At 53.0% G+C, this 18821-nt stretch overlaps 1 protein-coding gene across 2 annotated transcripts; it reads left to right on the top strand.

The window, feature by feature from the left end:
- Positions 1 to 159: 159 nt before the first annotated feature.
- Positions 160 to 18554, top strand: GBA2 (glucosylceramidase beta 2). Of its 2 annotated transcripts, XM_069880434.1 has the most exons (17): positions 160 to 360; positions 4936 to 5027; positions 5236 to 5351; positions 5465 to 5683; positions 6908 to 7147; positions 7522 to 7624; positions 8943 to 9096; positions 9380 to 9505; positions 9591 to 9775; positions 10093 to 10197; positions 10817 to 10924; positions 11251 to 11402; positions 11556 to 11662; positions 11818 to 11960; positions 12286 to 12401; positions 17390 to 17581; positions 17667 to 18554. In XM_069880434.1, exons 1-17 carry the CDS (start codon positions 194 to 196, stop codon positions 17892 to 17894), a joined length of 2553 nt encoding a protein of 850 aa, XP_069736535.1. In that variant the 5' UTR covers positions 160 to 193; the 3' UTR covers positions 17895 to 18554. The 2 variants fall into 2 exon arrangements, with proteins under 2 accessions (XP_069736535.1, XP_069736536.1); XM_069880435.1 differs by lacking the exons at positions 160 to 360; positions 5236 to 5351 and having other exon boundaries at positions 4939 to 5027.
- Positions 18555 to 18821: the final 267 nt, after the last annotated feature.

Genomic DNA, 18821 nt, shown 5'->3' with positions numbered 1-18821 from the left:
GCGCTCGGGAACGCTCGGCAGCGCTCGGGAACGCTCGGGCTGCGCTCGGATACGCTCGGGTGGCGCTCGGGAATGCTCGGCGGCGCGGGGGCGGGCGCCGCGGGTCCCGGCGGCCGCGGGGGCGGGTTCGGGCGGGCGGTGGGGCGGGGCGAGGCGCGCGGTGAAGAGGGCGCGCGCGGGGCGCGGGGCGGCGATGGCGGCGCTGGTGCGGAGCTACGAGGGCTCGGCGCGGGGCCGCGGCGTGGCGGCCGCCGGCTGGAGGGTCTGCCTGGCGCACCGCTTCGAGGAGCCCCGGCAGCCCTACGGAGCCGGGGACGTGCCGCTCCGAGACGTCCTGCGGCACGTCGGCCTCGGCCTGCGGTAACGGGGGCGCCGGGGTGGGGACTGGGAGAGGATGGGGGGGCGCTGGCGGGGACTGGGAGAGGATGAGGGGGGCGCTGGCGGGGACTGGGAGAGGATGAGGGGGGCGCTGGCGGGGACTGGGAGAGGATGAGGGGGGCGCTGGCGGGGACTGGGAGAGGATGAGGGGGGCGCTGGCGGGGACTGGGAGAGGATGAGGGGGGCGCTGGCGGGGGCTGGGAGAGGATGAGGGGGGCGCTGGCGGGGGCTGGGAGAGGATGGGGGGACGCTGGCGGGGGCTGGGAGAGGATGGGGGGACGCTGGCGGGGGCTGGGAGAGGATGGGGGGGCGCTGGCGGGGGCTGGGAGAGGATGGGGGGACGCTGGCGGGGACTGGGAGAGGATGGGGGGGCGCTGGCGGGGACTGGGAGAGGATGAGGGGGGCGCTGGCGGGGACTGGGAGAGGATGGGGGAGTGCTAGGAGCATCGGTGTGGACTGGGAGAGGCTGGGCCAGCCCTGGGAGCACCGGTGCAGGCTGGGTGAGGCTGGGGCAGGGGCAGCAGCTGGGACCGATAGGGCTCCCTCAAACTGGGAGGGAGCTGGGAAAGCTTGGGGCATCCCTTCTGGGAGACAGGAAGACCCTGTCTCTCACCCCCAATGGCTTCCTGCCTGTGCCCGTCACCGTTGCATCTTGCCTGGCCCTGTCAGGTTCTCAGCTGGAGCTGGGAGGCCTTGGGACATCACATCTTGGGGTGAGATGGTGGGAGGGCTCCAATTTCCCACCCCTGAGGCTTGGCACTCGTCAGTATGGCATCTTGCCTGGCCACTCTCAGGTGCTCAACTGGAGCTAGGAGAGCTTTGGGCATCTTTTCTGGGGGTGGTGCTGGGGAGGACCCTTGTCTCCTTCCCCCAAGGCTTGGTGCCCATCACCGCTGCATCTTGCCTGGCCACTGTCAGTTGCTCAGTTGGAGCTGGGAGGGTGCGGGGCATCACTTCTCGGGGTGGTGGTGGGAGATGAGAATCCTCCCATCAAGACTTGGTGCCCAGCCCTGCTTGACTGCTGTCAGGTGCCCAGCCCTTTGGACTAGGCACTTGTTAGTAGATGGAGATTAAACTTGGGGTTAATTGCTTGGATTTTATTAATGCCATGCACTATAGCTGGGTTGGGAATGGGGACTTCTCCTAGCTTTGCCGGAAGTAACCAGGAAAAATGTACATGGGGAACAGCAGTGTTGGTTTAGCTTCTGGATCTGCTGCCCGGTTATTGGTCATGTTTGTGTACTCATCAGGCTGAACCTTGAAACCAATGCTGAGGCCATTTATTTCTTTAAAGCTGCTTTTTATCTCCTGCCTCCAATTTTCGAGGTCTTTCCTGCTTGGTGTCCTCAGAGGCTGCTGCTTGCCAGGCTAGTTCCTGCGAGGCCTGATGGAAGGGTGGATAGTGGGCCACTTCGTGGTGCTGATCTGACCTGAGACATTAAGTGCCAGGTCCTGCACTTGAGGCACAACAACCCTGTGCAGCTACAGACTAGGAGAAGTCTGCCTAGAAAGCTGCCTGGAGGAGAGGGATGTTGGTTGACAGGGACTGAACATGAGCCGGCAGTGGCCCAGGTGTTGTGGAGGTTGTGGAGAAGAGGGTGCTGCCCTCTTCTCCCAAGTGACAGGGAACAGGATGAGAGGGAATGGCCTCAAGCTCCGCCAGGGGAGGTTTAGGCTGGACATTAGGAAAAAATTTCTCACAGAAAGGGTCATTGGGCACTGGACCAGGCTGCCCAGGGAGGTGGTTGAGTCACCTTCCCTGGAGGTGTTTAAGGCACGGGTGGATAAGGTGCAAAGGGGCATGGTTTAGTGTTTGATAGGAATGGTTGGACTTGATGATCTGGTGGGTCTTTTCCAACCTGGTGATTCTATGATTCCTGGCATGAGCATGGCCATCAGGGAAGAGAGTGCATGGGAGATAAAGGCTGCTGTAAAAGCTGCCTCGGCAGGTTCTGGACAAGCTGAGCATGTGGGAAAACATGAAGTTCTGGTGAAGTGAGGAGGCAGGAAACGTCATCCCCTCTGTGCCAGCCTGGGGAGGCCACTCCTGGTTTATTCTCATTGGTGTCTCAGGATGGAAGCAGCTCATGTCACTCCCAGAAAAAGGTTTTAAGGGCTTCATCAAGAAGCAAATTGTCAAGCCACAGAGTCTTCCCCCTTTATAAATTTAGGAGCTAATTTGGTTGTGGTTTTAAAATATTTGTGCAGGGCAAAACTTCATTGCAAGGAGGCTCCAGTCTAGAGAGCAGAGGAAAGGCCGGAGTGGCAAGAAATACCTGCTTGGGTCTGAATTAAAACCTGAGGACAGTGGTGTTTCCTGGAAGGGCAGGTAATGCAGGGCTGTAAGGATGCATGGGAGGTGTGTGCTCTTAGTGTTGGTGGGCACCTGTGTGTCTGCCTGGTGGGAACAGCCAGCTGGGTGAAGCCTGGGAGATTGTGCTGCACAGGGAGCCTGGAGCTGAAGAGCTACCACATGCTGGGTTGACATGCTGTCATGTTAAGTTAAACCTTGGGTGATACTTGTCCTCTCCTGCAGCACCAGGAGGAGAGGTACAGGCGGCATGCTGCAGAGGTGGATGGTGTACCCTGGGAGCAGGTCATGGCGTGGGTATGGAACAGCCGGGTGATGTCTGGACAGGTCTTAATTCCACTAGCAGTCTGAAGGGAAAGAAACGCCCTCGAGCCTTGGCGGAGCTTTTGGTGCTGCAGAATATGAAGGCTTTCTCCTGGTCATTCTGCAGCCTTGGCAGAGCTGTTAATAGCTAGCAACTGGGCATTGACCACCTTGTCCTCTTGGCTTGTGCGCTTTTTTTTGGAAGAAGCTGGCAGAGGAAGAGCTTTTGAGATGGCAGAACAGCTCAGGCAGTTGTTGGCTGTAGGTCCCAAACCTTTCCCACTGTGCACTCCTGGAAAAACTGCTTTTTGAAATCCCTTTGTTGCCTCCTTTCCAAGAAGCTAGGATGTCCTGCTGGGCTGTGTCATAGCCACTGCGCCTGGACACCTTATTTCCCATCACCAGAAACCTGTTGGGAAAGCGGTTGGATTGGCTCCCTGATGGCTGGGATAAAAGAAATTAAAATAATTTCCTTGAGAGAGAGAGAACATGCTGCCAAAGCGTAAAGCTGGGGCTGTCTCAGCTGGGAGAAGAGCAGTTGCAGCAGATGTAGCTCAAAGATAGCAGCAGCAGTCCCTGATTCAGGGTGGTTGTGCAGGACAGGCTGGTTCTTGTGGTGCCCTGGATCTCTGCAGGCAAAGTGTCCTTAAACAGTCAAATGTGAAGGTGAGTACGTAGGAATGGAGAGCAAGCTGCAATTGGGTCCTGTGAGACTGCAGCCTGGAAAATCTCACTCTGAGAGGGATTTGGGGACCTTAGATTTTGGTGACTACAGGTGCATGTCCAGTGACCATGCAGCCAAAAGGGGAAGTGTGGGCTGTTTTTGTTGAGAAGTGTGTAGGAGTAGGTGGTATCATGGAAAAGCCTCTCTCTCTTGCTCCTTGGGTATGAGTCCTGGAGGATTAGTGTGTGCCCAATGCTTGTTATCTGGGTTCTGCATCCCGGAGGACAGGCTGTGTGCCCTTGGCTGGGGTGGCTTTCTTCTCTTGGCAGTACCGTATCAGTACCTGCAAGTAGCTTGGTGAAGTGGCCCACTGTAGGGCTCCCATGTCACTGGCACCCAGAGCCCTGGAGCTGCCAATTGGGTCTTGCCTCTCTTTTCAGCAGCTTCTTCTGGTCTGGTAACTGGCTTCCATATGGTAATTGTCTCTACATGGAAGATTTAACTTGGGGCGGTTCATTAGCAAAAGCCAGTCTTTTATGAGTGCTGATTTGCAGCCCGGCCCTTCTCAGGTTGCCTGGAGTGGTGCTGGCACACCCAGGTGCAGGTGTGCCTGTGCTTGAGTGGCTCTTCCCAAGCCTTTGGGGTGAGAAATTATCTGATGGGCAGTGTCTGGCTGCACAGCTGGCGTGTGAGCAGAGGTGAGTCCCCAGGATCCTGCCAGCTGCAGACAGCAGGCATCACTTTCCCCCAGGGCAAGGCTGCCCTGTGCCGTCTGTACCTGAGGATGTGGCGCTGGAATGTAGCAGGGCTGTGTCTGACAACGGGGACATGGAGGCAGAAGAGCAAGGCTCATCTTTGGAGGAGTATGTGGCTTCTCTAGACTTGTGCCTCCGCTCCCAGACCTTCCTTAGCAGGACATGCCCTACCAGCTGTGATAGTGGTGGTCCTTGTGTGCATTCCGACTTCTCCACAGGCATCTGGGAAAACTTCCTGTCCCTGCAGGAGCTGGGAGCCCTGCTCTCCAGTATCAGAGGACTTTGTTTCCACATTGTGCCCTTGTGGGCGGTCCTGAGCTCTACCTGCTTGTGGCTGTTGACAGATGCACGCTGCAGAAGGATGGCAGGAGCTGCCACCTCACTTGCCCTGGGACACAGGTTCCCATTGTACTTTTCTACAAAAGGAGCAGCTGCAATGTGTGCTGGTCATGTCCTTCCCAGTGACATGGAAGGAACAGTGATACCTGGTCCAGTCTTCTTTCATATGTCTCTTTTCCTTGCAGATACTTCAGGTGGTGGTTCAAGAAGACCTGCATAGAGAAGAAGTCTGCCTTTATTGACCTCTTGTGTGCCATTCCTCTGCAGCAGATCTATGGTTAGCATGCAGTTTGGGCACTGGGGTGGTATGATGTGCTGGGTGGGCAGGGATTCATTTGGGGCCATCAAAGTGTTAGAGGTGGGTCAAGGAGTTTCTGGAGTGCAGGCAGTGCCAAGGAGCCTCTGGAGCTGCACGGGGGGCAGTCCTTGAGACAAATCCCACCATGGGGAGGAGTGAGGTTGCTAATTTCTGCTATCTTTGCCAGGGTGTCCCCTGGGTGGGATCGGAGGAGGCACCATCACCCGTGGCTGGCGGGGTGAGTTCTGCCGCTGGCAGCTGAACCCTGGCATTTATCACTATGAAACGGTTATTGCCAACCAGGTAGGTGCCTCAGAGCCTGTGAAGGGTGCAAGCTGCACTGCTGCAGCTGGGGTGGTTGAGGTGCTGGCTCTTGGGCTTGTCTCATTCCCTCTATGTGCTCCTCTCCTCCCCAGTTCACGGTGTGTCTGCGTTGCAAGGGGCAGACGGTTTACCAGCAGGTCTTGTCTGTGGAAAGACCCAGCACACTGCAGGGCTGGAACTGGGGCTTCTGCAGCCACTATGCCTTCTATCATGCCCTGTACCCCCGTGCCTGGATGGTCTATGAGCTCCCAGGACAAAATGTGGTGCTTACGTGCCGCCAGGTCTCTCCTGTCATCCCCCATGACTATAAGGTAAGGAGGTGATGGTTCCACGCTGGTTGCACTGTTGGAGCACTGGGCCACACTGCACTGCAGCAGCACGGCTTATATAGAGCAGCTTAGCAGGGATGTGGCAGAGCTGCATGCATGGAAGGAGAAAAGGATTGGCACAGCAAGATGGGGCTGTACTGTATGATGCTCTGTGTCCTGTTTTGGTAGCAGAGGCTTGGAGCTTGATGACTTTCTGATCCCTGAGCATTGCCTGTGGGTCTGCAGATGCTGCAGTAAAGGAGTTCCTTGTCCCTCCTGCCCAGCTCAGTGTTGCCTGAAGACAACCAGGCTTGCCACCTTGTTAAAGTTCTTCTCGGGCCTGGTCTCTTCTGTCCTAAGACTTTGTCCCCAGTGTCAGCTGCCAGGAGAGTAGCAGTGGGACCCTGGAAAACTTTGCCCGTCTTGGGGCTGTTGATGATGCTGGAAGGTTTATCCCTTTTTCTCTTGTGATTAACTCTCACAGCTGATCTTTTTCCCTGTGCCCTGTGTTTTGTCTCTTTGTATTACTTGGTTTTGGTTTTGTCTTGTGGCCATCCCAGTTCCTGTCCACCTGTAATGGCAGGTCGAGGACTGTGGTCTTTTATGTCCGAAGGACCCAGTGCTAGTGTTTTGAGAAATTCTCAGTTTGTTCTTGTTGGTTGCATTGTCGGCTGTATGTTTGAGAGTGTTAGCTGGCTCTTGCCTGTCATCCCCAAGGGAAGAGCTGGTTATTATCTGGTCTTTCCCAACATTTCCTCGTGTCTTCACTCAGCAATGCTCCCAAGCAGGAGGAACTCCTGCAGCAATGCGGAAGCTTGGGATGGCAGTGAGGGATGAATTGCTGCTCCTGCATGCTGCTCTGGCTCACTCACAGCCCCAGGCGAGGGTGTCAGCCTGACCTTCCTCTTACCCCAGTGAAGCACGTGAGCCTGTGTCAACCTGCTGAGCAGATGGGTGGTGAGACACCTGTCTGAGTCTTAAACGGTGAATTCCCTCTGTGTATCGCCCAGTGAGCTTTGCTAGCCCAGGGCTTGTGATCTGAATTTTGTATTGCCTGCCACCTAAATTCTTCTACTCCCACTGCTGCTCCCCAGCTTGGAGGCAAATTCCAAGACCAAGTTATTCCTGGTGCTTTTGCTCCTGCTGCCTCCCTAGGCACAGAAGTGGTGCTCCAAAGGCTGACTGTGGAGCACCAGCCCTGTACACAGTGTTGTCTGTCTCCATCAGGACTCCAGCCTGCCAGTGGGAGTGTTCATTTGGGAGGTAGAGAACGGGAGGGATGAGGACGTGGAGGTCTCCATCATGTTCAGCCTGCAGAACGGCACAGGAACGAAGGAAGACAGAAGTGGAGGGCACTGGAATGAGCCTTTTGCCTTTGAGAAGGAGGGAGAGCGAGTTGCTGGAGTCCTGCTGCACCATTGCACATGCGTGAACCCCTTTACCTTTGCCATCTCTGCCCGGGAGAAGGTAAAGGGCTGATACTGGTGGTGTGGCTCTTCCTGTTGGAGTGTTGTACAACCCTGCTGAACGCAGTGGGGCTGCTTCTAGGCAGCTGGTGAAGGATGAATGTGTGATGGGCTGGGGTTGGCATCTGTCATGACTGCTTGTTTGACCACTGGAGCAGGAATGGGAATGTAACTTCCTCAAGGGCATCCTCTTTGGAGGTGGGTGCTAGGAGAGAAGCTGTAGATAAAGCTTGCAGGATAGCAGATGAGTAGGTTTGGAGCTAGCATTGCTGGGTAGCATGTGGGGAGCAAGTCTGGGTCCCAGAGTTGTTGGCAGGGGAGCTGCATCTGCTCCCCAAAAGTACCAGTCCTTGATGATGATCTTCCCTTCCTCAGGCTGGCACTACGGTCTCCCACCTCACAGCATTCAATCCCGCAGGATCGGGTAGAGAGGTGTGGCAGGACCTCCTGCAGGATGGCAAGCTGGATTCTCCTGTTGGTAAGTCCCTCCATCCTCCATGGGGTAGGCGAGGGGGGAGCAGGCATATGGGTAGCCACGCTGATTATGGGGTGCAGGGCACCTAGCAAGGGTGGCCAAAGGGCAGGAAGTCCACCTTGGTGTCATTGCAGAAGGTTCTTGGTGATGCTATGGCTTGTTCTCAGCTTTAGGCTGTGTCAGAATTTCCTATTGCTTGTCATGCTGTGCTCATGATTCCCCAAAACCTATTCACACCACTTTGGGGCTCTTCTCAGCTATTCTGATTGCACATGCTATTATCTTATTAGTCTCTGCAGGGTGGCACTCTAAGATTTTGGCTGCATAACCAGGGTAATGCTCAGCCACCTTTCCTGAGTTCCCGTTACCAGAAGATCTGCAAGCTAGGCGCTGCCAGATTTGTTCCTGCAGGTGTTTAGCTCTCTTTGGGGCTTGGTGCTGCCATTGCTTGCTGTCTTTTTGTTACTATATTGATTGGGTGAAGGTCTCTGGCTGTTCCTTTGATACTTGTGCAACGTTCTCAATAGCCTGCTCCCTCCTTTGGGAGGAGCCTTGAAGCAGGGAAGTCTCTCCCAGTCCTTGCTGCCAACTTCTTATCTCAATAAGAAGTGGCCATTTGCCTAATGTCTCTGCCAGCTTTTGAACAAGGGTGATGCTGACAAACTAGTGATGCTAGCACTGGGCCTTTACAAGATTTCTTGAAGCTTAAATTATGTAAACAAAATGTTTACTTAAATATTTCTGGAAAACTTAAGTTTCCTGCCTAAGTGCACTTAGAGCTGTCCAGGCTACTGGGATGTGGTCTTCCTTTGTGCGTGCCAGGCATTATCATAGCCAAGATCTGTGCTTCTGTTAAAATTGTTGCCTTAATGACTTTACCTGGTATACATGTCAGAACCAGTGTATAATTATCCAGCCCCCTCAGGGCTTCTCCTAAATATGGGCGCAGTTCAAGCACCCTGCCAAAAGCTGGAAACAATGACTGTCACTAGAAAGTCACAGTCTCTCTTAGTGCAGTTACAAGTCATAGGATTCTCCATCCCTTCCACTCGTGCCTGGTGGCTTTTCCTGCCTGATTTGTTTGTCTGCTTTGGTGACTTATTTTTTTAACCCCTCCACCCACGGCAGGTATTCTTTCCTGCTTGCAAAAAGCAGTTACTCATGTGCGGCAACGTAATGTCATGCCTTAAAATCCTGGGGATATACCGTCCAGGTAGCAGGGGGGCTGGGGCATGCCTAAATTATCTTGTCCCCCGTCAGTCCATTGCTTTGTGGGCTTCCTTGGTCTCTTATAAATATGTTTGGGTCTTTTTAATGGCAGGTAAAAGCAGCCCAACGAAGAAGGGGGAGGTGACAGCAGCAGCAGTGTGTGCCAGCTGCAGGGTGCCTGCCCGAGGACACAGGACGCTGGAGCTGGCCCTGGCTTGGGACATGCCCCGTGTTCATTTCGGCTCCAGGGAGAAGCTGCACTTCAGGTGGGTGGGTTGCCCCCGGTGGGGCTTGGCTCACATCCCTAAAGCCCCCTTCTTCCTGTCTTCAGGCTTCAGTGCTGCCTGGGGAGCCTTGTGCCACCCGTTCCCTGTGGCCGTGGCTGTGCCAGCTCATGGAGGAGACCTTTGCCCCAGTCCCTGCTCCTCAACACCCCTCTAGTAGCAGTTGTGTTGTTCTGCTGTTCACTGTAGTCCAAGCCCTCTCCTGTGGCCAGGTGGGTTTCCCAGCCTGAGCCCGTGGCACACTCACCAAAGCCCTGCTCTGCAGGCGGTACACCCGCTTTTTTGGCAGTGGAGGTGATGCTGCTCCTGCCCTGTCGCATCATGCCCTGACCTGCTATGAGGAGTGGGAGAGGAAGATCGAAGCATGGCAGAAGCCCGTCCTGGAGAACAGGTAAGGTTGACGGAAGCACCTTCTAAGTCAGCTCAGGAACATCACCACCTCGGCTGCTGTGGTTGAGTTTGCCTCTTGCCCACAGCCAGCTGCCTTCCTGGTACAAATCGGCCCTCTTCAATGAGCTGTACTTTGTGACGGATGGGGGCACTATTTGGGTGGACCTGCCCCCAGACTGCTGTGCCGAGGACCTGCAGGGGCCGGCGGGGGCTGGCCTTTCTCATCTCCTCCCTGTCCTGCGGGAGTACGGAAGGTTTGCTTATTTGGAAGGTAACTTGCAGGGATGTGATGAATTGTCCCAACTAACCTCTTCCCCATTGCTGTCACCAGGTGGTTTTCAATCTGCTGTGGGGATGCTTTTCACAGCCTAGTGGGTAGGGAGCAATGCTGTTCCAAGCAAAACCTCTTGCAGAGCAAAGCCCTGTAGGATATTGCATGAGGTCTTCTCCAGAATACAACCCACTTCTAATGGGAGCCCTTGCTTGTGCTGGGAAAGAGGCCACCTTTCTTGGCCATTTGTAAAGGAGGACCTGCCCCTCCTTTCCCTTCCCTGTGGCCGTCCCTCACCATCTCACTGATCTTTCCAGGCCAGGAGTACCGAATGTACAACACCTATGATGTCCACTTCTACGCCTCCTTTGCTCTTGTCATGCTGTGGCCCAAGCTGCAGACCAGTCTGCAGTATGACATCGGTGAGTGACACAGGAGGCCCTGACTGGAGCCATGTGCCTGCTCCTTCCCTCACCTAGGGAAGAGAGGAGGTATTTGGGACAGTATCTGCAATAGAAATCTGCTGTGGAGCCAACATCCTGCCTACAGCACCTCTGCTGGCCCTGGAACTTGCAGAACCAACACCAGTGCCTCTTAGCACCACTCTGCCCAGCCCTGGGATGCCCTCATGCCACACTAGGGGTGCGCGGTTGGTTCTGCCTGCCCTGGGGGGATTCTCTGATCTTGCCGGATGTCCCCATGCCCCTCACAGAAGCGTGGAACTGTTGGCACACCCTCATGCCTTGGCCCAACACAGCCTTCTTCTGGGCTGTGGCAGGGCTGAACCCACTGGAGTTCCCTCCCAGCCCTGGGTGCTGCTGCCACCTTGCTGAAGGGAGTGGTGGCAGCCGCATGTTCCCTGCCAACAGGAGCAGCCTGTTTTCCCCTCGGCCCTGTGCAGAGGGCTACAGCCTTGCAGCCAGAGCCCCACAGGGGAGCCTGATGTGCCAGTGCTGGTGGCCCTGCCCATGCCTGTGCATGGAGCTTACTGCTGTAGTGCCTGCTGCCTTTCCAACGTCCCTCACGCTGTGTCCTCTCCAGCCGTCACAGTGGTGAACGAGGACATCCAGCCTCGGCAGTACTTGATGTGTGGTCAGACAGCCCAGGTGAAGCTGAAGAACGTGGTGCCGCATGACATTGGGGACCCAGGTGAGGGGGCAGAGGGGCTACAGGGCTGCTCAGGCAAGGGTCTCAGGGTAGGGAGAGGTGTGGTCCATGGAATACACTGTCTTTGTTTTGGCTTTTTTCTGGGAATAAAAAACTTAGATGGTTTGAGGTGATGATAGTGAGGAAGACCATGCATGGAGCGTGAGAAGTCAGAGGGAAGCTAAGCAGTAGCAAGAAGGCTGCTCTTGCTAGAGATGGCACAGGGTGCAATGTGTTGTTTTAGTGGTGCTAAATCACAGCACCCTTAGGGCTTTGCTGCTGGGTGGGAGAGGGATTGGTCATTGCTTGTTGCTGTCCTGCTTATTTAGGTGATGAGCCATGGCAGCGCGTCAACGCCTACCTGATGCATGATACAGCCGACTGGAAGGACCTCAACCTGAAGTTTGTGCTGCAGGTGTACCGTGACTACTACCTGACACATGACTCCCTGTACTTGCAGGACATGTGGCCAGTCTGCCAGGTACGGGGAGGAGGTCATACCATGGGGAACTGCCTCCCTTCTCACTTCCCTTGGGAGCTGTGTGACATCCCAAGGGAATGGATGCTCCTGAGCAGAGTGTGAAGGGCAAGCAGGATGCAGAGGCTGCGTGACCATCTCGTGCCTCTCCCACAGGCTGTGATGGAGTCGGAGCTGAAGTTTGATACGGATAATGATGGACTCATTGAAAATGGTGGCTTTGCTGACCAGACGTATGATGCGTGGGTGGTAAATGGACCCAGGTGAGCAAGGGAGGCAGGTGGAGGTTGCAGATGGGGACTGTGGGGTGGGGGAGGTAGCTCAGAGCTGGACTGTGGTCCCAATTTGTTGTGGGAGCTCTGTGTAACCCATGATGTGTTCTGTGTTGCTGATGCTTTTCTCCTTTTGGCTCTGGTAGTGCCTACTGTGGCGGGCTGTGGTTGGCAGCTGTCTGCATGATGTGCAAGATGGCAGAGGTGCTTGGGGATGCTGAGATCCAGCAGAAATACAAGGACATCCTGAGCAAGGGCAAGGAGGCCTTTGAAAGGATGCTTTGGAATGGTGGGTGTTTGCTGCCAGGGAACTGTGCTTAGGTGGCCACATGTCCCTTTGGAAGGGGATGGATCCTCTTTGGCTCATGGAGCCTGGCAGGGGATGGGGGAAGGAGGGTACATGCCATCCCTCCAGGTTTAGGGAAGGAGCTTGTACAAGGGTGGGAACAGAAAGCTATGGTGGTTTGGGGAAGAAAAGAGGGGAGCCTTCTGGAAAAGCTACTATGCTCCTGTCTCATGAGGTGGAGTGTAGAGGCAGTGCATGTGACCTGGGGTCCTAAACTATGCATTTAAAGCTGCTTCCTGCCTTTTTTTTTTTTTTTTTTTTTTTACAGGAAAATACTACAACTATGACAGCAGTGGGAGTGACACTTCCAGCAGCATCATGTCAGACCAGTGTGCTGGTCAGTGGTTTCTTGGGGCTTGTGGCCTGGGCCAAGGAGAGTTTGAGGTAAGAGAAAAGGGGCCTGCAGGGTGAGCTGGGATGTGTGGGAGAAGAGCAGCAGGGCTCATTTGTGGCCTGGGTTAAGTGTTGAGGGCTGGTGCGAAGCTGTCAGCCTGCTCCCCTACAGTATTGTGTGCTTGGCTGGAGCCTTTTGGATTCACATCAGTGCAACCCACCTTAAACCAAAGTCAGCTCTTGGAAGTGCTGTGCAGTAAGGGTGGATAACTGTGGTCAGCTCTGGCACGATTGGAGAAAGGTCCAACTGGGGTTTATAGGATAATGGAATTGTAGAACGGTTTGAGTTGGAATGGACCTTAAAAATCATCCCGTTTCAACCCCCCTGCCATGGGCATGGACATCTCCCATCAGACAGGGTCCCAAAAGCCGCATCCAACCTGACCCTGAACACTTCCAGGGATGGGGCATCCACAGCTTCCCTGGGCAACCTGTGCCAGTGCCTCATCACCCTCATTGTGAATTTCTTCCTAATGTCTAATCTAAATCTGTCCCTCTCCAGTTTAAAGCCACCCCCTCTTGTCCCATCACTATATGCCTTTTTAAAAAAAATACCTCCCCAGCTTTCTTTTACACCCCCTTCAGGTACTGTATGGTTGCTGTAAGGTCTCAGAACCTTCTCTTCTCCAGGCTGAACAATCTCAACTCTGTCAGCCTGTCCTCATATGGAAGGTGCTCCAGCCCTCTGATCTTCTTTGTAGCCCTCCTCTGGACCTGTTCTGACAGTTCCACATGCTTCTGATGCTGAGGATTCCAGAACTGGACACAGTACTCCAGATGAGGTTTCACAAGAGAGGAATAGAGGGGCAGAATCACCTCCCTCAACCTGCTGGCCATGCTTTTTTTGATGCAGCCCAGGATATGGGATACTGGTCTGTGAGCGCACGTTGCTGGCTCATGTTGAGCTTCTCATCAATCAGCACCCTCCAGTCCTTCTCTGCAGGGCTGCTCCTAATCACATCATCTCCCATCACTTATTGAACTGGTGGATTGCCCTGACCCAGGTGTAGGGCCTTGCACTTGGCCTTGTTGTACCTCATGAGGTTCTCACAGGCCCAATTCTCCAGCCTGTCCAGGTCCCTCTGGATGACATCTGCCCTTCTGGTGTGGCAACTGCACCGCTCAGCTTGGTGTCATCTGCAAACTTGCTGAGGGTGCACTCGATCTCACTGTCAGTATCACTGATGAAGATATTAAACAGCACCAGTCCCAGTACAGACCCCTGAGGGGCACCACTTGTCACGGATCTCCATCTGGACTTCAAGCCATTGACCACTACTCTCTGAACACGAACATCCAACTAGTTTCTCATCCACTGAACAGTCCACCCATCAAATCCATATCTCTTCAATTTAGAGAGAAGGATGTTGTTGGGGACTGGGTCACAGGCTTTACAGAAGTCCAGGTAGATCACACCTGTTGGTTTTCCTGTCTGCTGCTGTGGTTTCCCCATCATAGCAAGCCACTGGGTTGGTCAGACAGGAATTGCCCTTGAAGCCATGCTGGATGCCATTAATCACCTCCATGTCCTCTCTGTGCTTTAGCATCACTTCTAGGAGGATTTGTTCCATGGTTTTCCTAGGCACAGAGGTGAGGTTGACATTAAAGTTGGAAAAGACCTCTTAAGATCATTGAGTCAAACTGTCAGCTCAACACCACTGTGCCTACTAAACCACATCCCAAAGTGCTTTTTGAACACCTCCAGGGGTAGAGACTCTGCTGCTTCCCTGGGCAGCCTGTTCCAATGCTTCACCACTTTTTTACTAAAGACATTTTTCATTCTATCCAATCTAAACCTCCCCTTGCACATCTTGAGGCCATTCCTCTCATCCTATCACTTATTGGGAGAAGGGAGAAACATATGCCTCACTACATCTTCCTTTCAGGGAGTGATAGAGAGTGATAGGTCTCTCCTCAGCCTTCTGTACTCCAAATTGAACACCCCCAGTTCCCTTAGCCGCTGCTCATAATCCCTGTGCTCCAGACCCTTCCCCAGCTTTGTTGCCCTCTACTGGACACACTTCAGTCCCTCAATACCTGTCTTGTAGTGAGGGGCCCAAAACTGAGCACAGGATTCAAGGTGCAGCCTCAGCTGAGTACAGGGGCACAATCCCTTCCCTGCTCCTGCTGACCACACTTCCTGATACCAGCCAGGATGCTGTTGGCCTTCTTGGCCACCTGGGTTCACTGCTGGCTCCTATTCTGTTGGCTGTCAACCAGCTCCCCCAGGTCTTTTTCTGCTGGGCAGGTTTCCAGCCAGTGTGTTGGTTTAAAAGTGGTAGAAAAAACTGTGTGAAACTTTCCATGTGTTGTTTAAACTGTGTCCAGTTTAAAGTCATAAATCAATATCGAAGGGGATTAAGGTGTATTTGGGGCCCTAAAGTCCATTGCTTTTCAGTTGCAAGAGAATTAATTAGCTGGACTCCTCTTGTCTGATGGGGCGGTAAGAGCAGCTGCTGGTGAGATAACACCTGGAAGAGAGCTGGAAAATGGGGAGCCATTGTATGGACTACTTATGACCCACAAACAGTTGCGAGATCAAAGCTGCTTGTGGTGGTGATGGACAGGCAAACACTTTGGCTAACTGAAGGAGGGGATGACCCTCAGTTGCATGAGGATGATGTACCATTTCATCTATTAGTACTAGAGGGGAGCATCGAGGGACTATTCCTGGGAGCAGCTTGTGCTGAATGCTGTGGGATTTAATGAGAAATGGGTGCTTGGTTGTGCTCTCCTGCATTTATCCCAGTGTGGGTCTCTAGACCATAGGCACTGGGCCTGTGTCTGGGCTCCAGGCAGGATCTCGTGCAGAACTTGTGCAGCAGTATCCAAACATGCCTCTTGTGCAGGAAAACAGTAGCCCTGTGCAGTCCAAAAATCTCGTCTCTCTGTAGCCTTGGACTTTTGTTGCTGAAGGTGGCACTGTTCTCTGCTCTCTGGTGAGCTTTGAGCTTACTGGAAATAGGATTGGTGAGCTTCTCTTCTGTTATTATAAGCAATAAGAGGAATTTTTTTTTCCTATGTGCTTTGATCCCTTGCCTGGCTGGCAGCATTCCTGTTTGTAACCTCATTAATGCACTCCTGCTGCTTGCACAGGTCAGTAATGAAATACAAAGTAAGAAAAGCCTGTGACCACAGTCCTGAAGAAACTGTGCCCTAAAACTTTCTGCCAGAGACAACTGCCTCACAGCAGCCCTCTGCTGACTCCTGCTCCCTAAAAGCACTTGAGCTTATCTGCGGAGCTCAAGGAAAAATGACTGTTGAATGCTTGGCTTTAACATAAATAGAAGATCAGCTCCCTTTTCTTTAAGTCCATCAAAGCTGTCTAGTTGGACTGCCCAGCCACTCTGGGCAAGCTTCTGCCTGGTATCCTCAAGTCTTCTGCTTTCCCTGGCTCTGATATTGCCAAAGTGGCAAGAATGGGCTGGAAAGTCCCTGGGCTGTGCTGATGAGCTGAGAGCTGCCTGGCTGTTCCCTTTCTTGCAGTTAGATGTCATACGTGTTCTGTGATATCACTTCTGACCTTGGTCACCCTGCAGAGTTCTTATGTCTTTCTAGCTGGGATGGAGAGGAGCCAGCCTTCACACCAAATCTTGACCTTTGCTTTTCTCACCAAGACAGTGACTTCTGCTGTGCTGACACTTCCTAACTGTATTGCCAATAATGGAAACAGTGCAAAAAAATTTATTTACTTTCAGCTATGCACAGAGGCTTTTCATCTTAAATCAGTTCTCAGTGCATTGCTGCTCCATTGCTTTTTGTTGTTCTGGCAGGTGTTTTCATGCTCATGTGGGGTTGTTTGTTTGTTTTTTCATTTGAAAGGTTTCTTTTTTTTTCTTTATGTCAAGAGCTTGCTCAGCATGATACTTCAGTCTGTTCTCATAACTGTTTTGAGTTCTTGGCCTTAGTTTGTTGGACAACATGTTTTTTTCCCTTATTACAAGAAAAGGGGTTTTAGTATCTCCTAGTAACGTCCTGAAATGGCTTTTTACCAGTAAGCACTATTAACATTTCATGAGTCTCTAACTTTTATTTGGCATGAAAGTTTATAATCTCTCCTATCAGGCACAGAAAATCATCAGGCATCCTGTGCAACTCACTCTGACCTCTTCATCCCTAGGCTGCCCCTTCTCTCACCGCAAACTTCCTTTAGTCCAGCCACAAACTTGCATCACCCTCCAATTGCAAAATTGGAAGGATTAAAAGTCCTTTTGAAATCACTCAAAAAATAAGCTTCGGTTTTACTTTCACCCTGAGCTGAAGCTGTAACCCCTTTTTTTTTTTTTTAATTCCTTTTTTCTCCAAGATTCTCAGTATTTACTGAAAGAAATCCACTGTTATCCACAACATTGACTTTGTAGCTGCAAGACTCATTCTCCCTTCCTCAAACTGCATTTCCTGTAATCTTCCCCTCTGGCCAGAAGATACCTCTGGCCTCACTGATCCCAGACCATCCTTTTGCCACCTTGACCTGTGTCTCATCTCCTGTAGGTGTGTTGCAGTGCCTCTTGTAGCTGGTGCAAGCAACCTGAGAGAACAGCGCAGTGGTTTTATCAGGAGAAAGCCTAGGCCTCAAATTAGCCTGAGAAACTAGCGGTGGTGAACATAAACCAAGATGAGGATGGTGTGGTTGGCCAGGTTTTCAAAGCAAACTCCCAAGAGATGAAGGAGGGGCTGATGAGTAACTTTAAGGTGAAACGCTCTTTTTGGACACACTAGTTAGATGATGCTGTTTTCCTCCCTAGGAAGAAGGTAGAGTTCAGCATTGCTCCTACTGAGCAACTGCTTTTGGTTTTTTTCTTGTCTTTTTGGAGAAAAAGTTTTTTTTTGCTTCCTCCTGTTTTTTTCCACAAGTGGCTCTTTTCTCACCAAGCAGTGTTGACCTCTTTCTAATGGAAAATTTAACCCTGCTTCCTGGAAATCCAGTCTGAGCTGTCCATATAAGTGCTGAGCCTGAACCCCTCTCTCTTTCTACGCAGGTATTCCCCAAGAGTCACATTGTCAGTGCACTCAAGACCATCTTTGAGAAGAACGTCATGGGCTTTGCTGGTGGCACCATGGGAGCGGTGAATGGCATGAGACCTGATGGTGTGCCTGACACCTCCAGTGTTCAGTCCGATGAGGTGTGGATTGGTGTAGTCTATGCCTTGGCTGCCACCATGATCCAGGAGGTGAGTGTTGATGCTGCCCTCCTCAGCATGTCTCCTCTCCTTGCACCCTAAGGATGGGCTGATGGTTGTCTTCTGTCTGCTGCAGGGGATGGTGGAAGAAGGCTTTCGTACGGCAGAGGGCTGCTACCGAACGGTTTGGGAACAACTGGGCATGGCTTTCCAGACACCAGAGGCCTATCGGGAGAAGAAAGTCTACCGTTCACTGGCTTACATGCGGCCCCTTAGCATCTGGAGCATGCAGCTGGCCCTGGAGCGCAGAGCCAGCCAGGCACCAGCGCCTGCACAGCCCTCCCAGGTCCTCACCCACCCTTGAGCCTGATGGCACAGAGCAGGGCAGTGGGTGCACTGAGGGACTTGGGGGACCTCAGCTGGTGGACAGGGACCCTTCCCTCACACTCTTTGATAACATTCACATTGCTGTTTTCCTTCCCTACCTCCACTACATTCCCTTCACCTCAGGAGGCTTCTAGCCACCAATGCTGAGCATGATGGGGGCCAGAGGTGTGTGGGTGGTCTCTCCCTGGAGAGGAGAGGGGCAGAAAAAGGAGGCACTACTGGAGCCTGTGCCTCCCCTTCTCTACCACTCAGGGCTCTGACAGCCTGCAGAACTCCCAGCCTTCCTTCACTGGAGCTGGTACCTTGCCCAGGACTACAGGAGACCTCTGTCCTGCAGTCAGCAGGAATAAGGAAGGAGGTGGCCTGCAAGGCACAAAGAATGTGTGAGTGTGTGTGTGTGAGGACATTGGACTGGTACACGCAGGCACGTGGCTGCTGTAGCTGTCCCTCCATTGTGTGACACTGCAAACACAGGCTGACTTTGTCCCAGGGGAGCCTGGCTCCCCAGCAGGTGACAATCAGAGCCCAAGCAGCAGGTCCTGGTCTGGTACTGTGGCACCCCTCCCTGCTGGCACCACAGGTTGGCAGTGGAGAACACTTTAGGGGATAAATCATTTTAAAATCTTAATAAAATCATCCAGCTCACTCTGTCTTCTTGTGTGTCTTCTCTGTCATGGGGGCAAGCTAGAGGTAGGAGGGTCTGTTGCCTTCCCCCTTTTCTTCCTGGGCAGGGGCTGCATGGGAAGTAAGCCCTAATTACAAGGTGGCTCTTGTGGGGTTTTGCTAAAGGGAGCATGATCTGCCTCCCTCCCTGAGATGTAATGGCATGAGACACCTCCCTTCTCTCTTCTGCCTGCAAGGCAGGGAGGAAGGTAAGGAGACTAGTGTTCCTCCTGAAAATGTC

The sequence above is a fragment of the Phaenicophaeus curvirostris genome, chromosome Z (genome assembly GCF_032191515.1).
Source record: "Phaenicophaeus curvirostris isolate KB17595 chromosome Z, BPBGC_Pcur_1.0, whole genome shotgun sequence".
Taxonomy (NCBI): domain Eukaryota; kingdom Metazoa; phylum Chordata; class Aves; order Cuculiformes; family Cuculidae; genus Phaenicophaeus; species Phaenicophaeus curvirostris.
The sequence above is the reverse complement of the archived record's forward strand: the minus strand, read 5'-3'. Positions and strand labels throughout refer to the sequence as shown.